Raw genomic sequence first — 2500 nt, forward strand, 5'->3', positions numbered from 1 at the left:
GCAGGTGGTAGTTGGCGTAGTTTACTTAATTAACACCCAAACAGTCCATTAACAAGCAAAACTAGCCTCTAACAACTCATCCTGACCCCTAATGACCCCTGGTGACCCCTTAACGAGCCTTACCGCTGGCTGGCAGGTGGTTGTTGGCGTAGTTTACTTAATTAACACCCAAACAGTCCATTAACAAGCGAAACTAACCTTTAACAACTCATTCTGACCCCTAGTGACCCCTAGTGACCCCTTAACGACCCTTACCGCTGGCTGGCAGGTGGTAGTTGGCGTAGTTTACTTAATTAACACCCATAACCCAAACAGTCCATTAACAAGCAAAACTAACCTCTAACAACTCATTCTGATCCCTAGTGACCCCTAATGACCCCTGGTGACCCCTTAACGACCCTTACCGCTGGCTGGGAGGTGGTTGTTGGCGTAGTTTACTTAATTAACACCCATAACCCAAACAGTCCATTAACAAGCAAAACTAACCTCTAACAACTCAATCTGACCCCTAATGACCCCTAGTGACCCCTGGTGACCCCTTAACGAGCCTTACCGCTGGCTGGCAGGTGGTTGTTGGCGTAGTTTACTTAATTGACACCCAAACAGTCCATTAACAAGCAAAACTAGCCTCTAACAACTCATTCTGACCCCTGGTGACCCCTGGTGACCCCTTAGCGAGCCTTACCGCTGGCTGGCAGGTGGTTGTTGGCATAGTTTACTTAATTAACACCCAAACAGTCCATTAACAAGCAAAACTAGCCTCTAACAATTCATCCTGACCCCTAATGACCCCTGGTGACCCCTTAACGACCCTTACCGCTGGCTGGCAGGTGGTTGTTGGCATAGTTTACTTAATTAACACCCAAACAGTCCATTAACAAGCAAAACTAGCCTCTAACAACTCATCCTGACCCCTAATGACCCCTGGTGACCCCTTAACGAGCCTTACCGCTGGCTGGCAGGTGGTTGTTGGCCTGGTCACGGGCGGGCTGGGAGGCGGGGTCACAGCACACTTTGAACACCACCTTCATGTGATGGGTGGAGCAGCGACCCCCAATCCGTCTGTGCAGGTCGTCTTTGCTGCTGGTGGCTGTGGGTGTCACGTTAATTGGTTAGGCCTATGACTCATTAACTACTACTACTACTACTACTACTACTACTACTACTACTATTAAATGAATATATATATCAAATAAGAAAGAGATATAAGAAAAGTTTTAAAATCTTGCTTATTTCAACACACACACACACACACACACACACGAACACAGTAGGCCTATGTGATACTCGATTCCACTCACATATAAAGTAGTAATCCTGGTTAGGCCTATGATTCTGACTCATTACGAACGAAAAAAATAATGAATAAATAAATAAATAATAAGAAAAAAATGAGAAAAATATAAAAATCTTCCTTATTTCAACACACACACACAGACGAGCACAGTAGGCCTATGTGATACTCAATTCCACTCACATATGAAGTAGTAATCCTGGTTAGGCCTATGATTCTGACTCATTACAAACGGAAAATGAAAAAAAATATGAAAAAAACAAGAGGAAAAATAAAAAAATCTAACTTATTTCAACACACACACAGACACAGTAGGCCTATGAAGCACCCAATCCCACTCACAGATGTAGTAATCCTGGTTAGGCCTAAAAATTCTAGCTAACAAATAATAAGAAAAAAACAAGAAAAAAAGAGCTTATTTCAACACAGACAAGCACAGTAGGCCTATGAAGCACCCAATCCCACTCACAGATGAAGTAGTAATCTTGGTTAGGCCTAAAAATTCTAGCCCACAAAAAAATAAGAAAAAAAACGAAAAAAAAATAAAAACAGGCCTTATTTCAACACAGACAAGCACAGTAGGCCTATGAAGCACCGAATCCCACTCACAGATAAAGTAGTAATCCTGGTTAGGCCTAAAAATTCTAGCCCACAAAAAATAAGAAAAAAAACGAAAAAAATAAAATAAAAAAAAGACCTTATTTCAACAGACAAGCACAGTAGGCCTATGAAGCACGGAATCCCACTCACAGAAGTAGTAATCCTGGTTAGACCTAAAAATTCTAACTCACAAAAAAAAAAACGAAAAAAAAAACAAATACAAAAAATGAAAAAAAAAAAGACCTTATTTGAACACAGACAAGCACAGTAGGCCTATGAATCACTCACAAATGAAGTAGTAATCCTGGTTAGACCTAAAAATTCTAACTCACAAAAAAAAAAAAACGAAAAAAACGAATAATAAAATGAAAAAAAAGACCTTATTTGAACACAGACAAGCACAGTAGGCCTATGAATCACTCACAAATGAAGTAGTAATCCTCGTTAGACCTAAAAATTCTAACTCACAAAAAAAAAAAACGAAAAAAAAACGAATACAAAAAAAGAAAAAAAAAGACCTTATTTGAACACAGACAAGCACAGTAGGCCTATGAATCACTCACAAATGAAGTAGTAATCCTGGCCTGGTCGAAACTCAAGTCCGCC

General features: G+C 40.3%; 1 protein-coding gene across 1 annotated transcript in view; it reads right to left on the bottom strand.

The window, feature by feature from the left end:
• Nucleotides 1-2500, bottom strand: part of LOC135095412 (ephrin-B1-like) — a 69209-nt gene that overhangs the window by 9922 nt on the left and 56787 nt on the right. Inside the window, exons 3-4 of the mRNA XM_063996250.1 lie at nt 2458-2500; nt 950-1090 (exon numbers count right to left, since the gene is read on the bottom strand). The exon at nt 2458-2500 is cut by the window's right edge and continues 126 nt beyond it. Coding sequence (XP_063852320.1) covers nt 950-1090; nt 2458-2500 — 184 coding nt within the window. The remainder of the gene's footprint in view (nt 1-949; nt 1091-2457) is intronic.

The sequence above is a fragment of the Scylla paramamosain genome, chromosome 49 (assembly GCF_035594125.1).
Source record: "Scylla paramamosain isolate STU-SP2022 chromosome 49, ASM3559412v1, whole genome shotgun sequence".
NCBI lineage: Eukaryota > Metazoa > Arthropoda > Malacostraca > Decapoda > Portunidae > Scylla > Scylla paramamosain.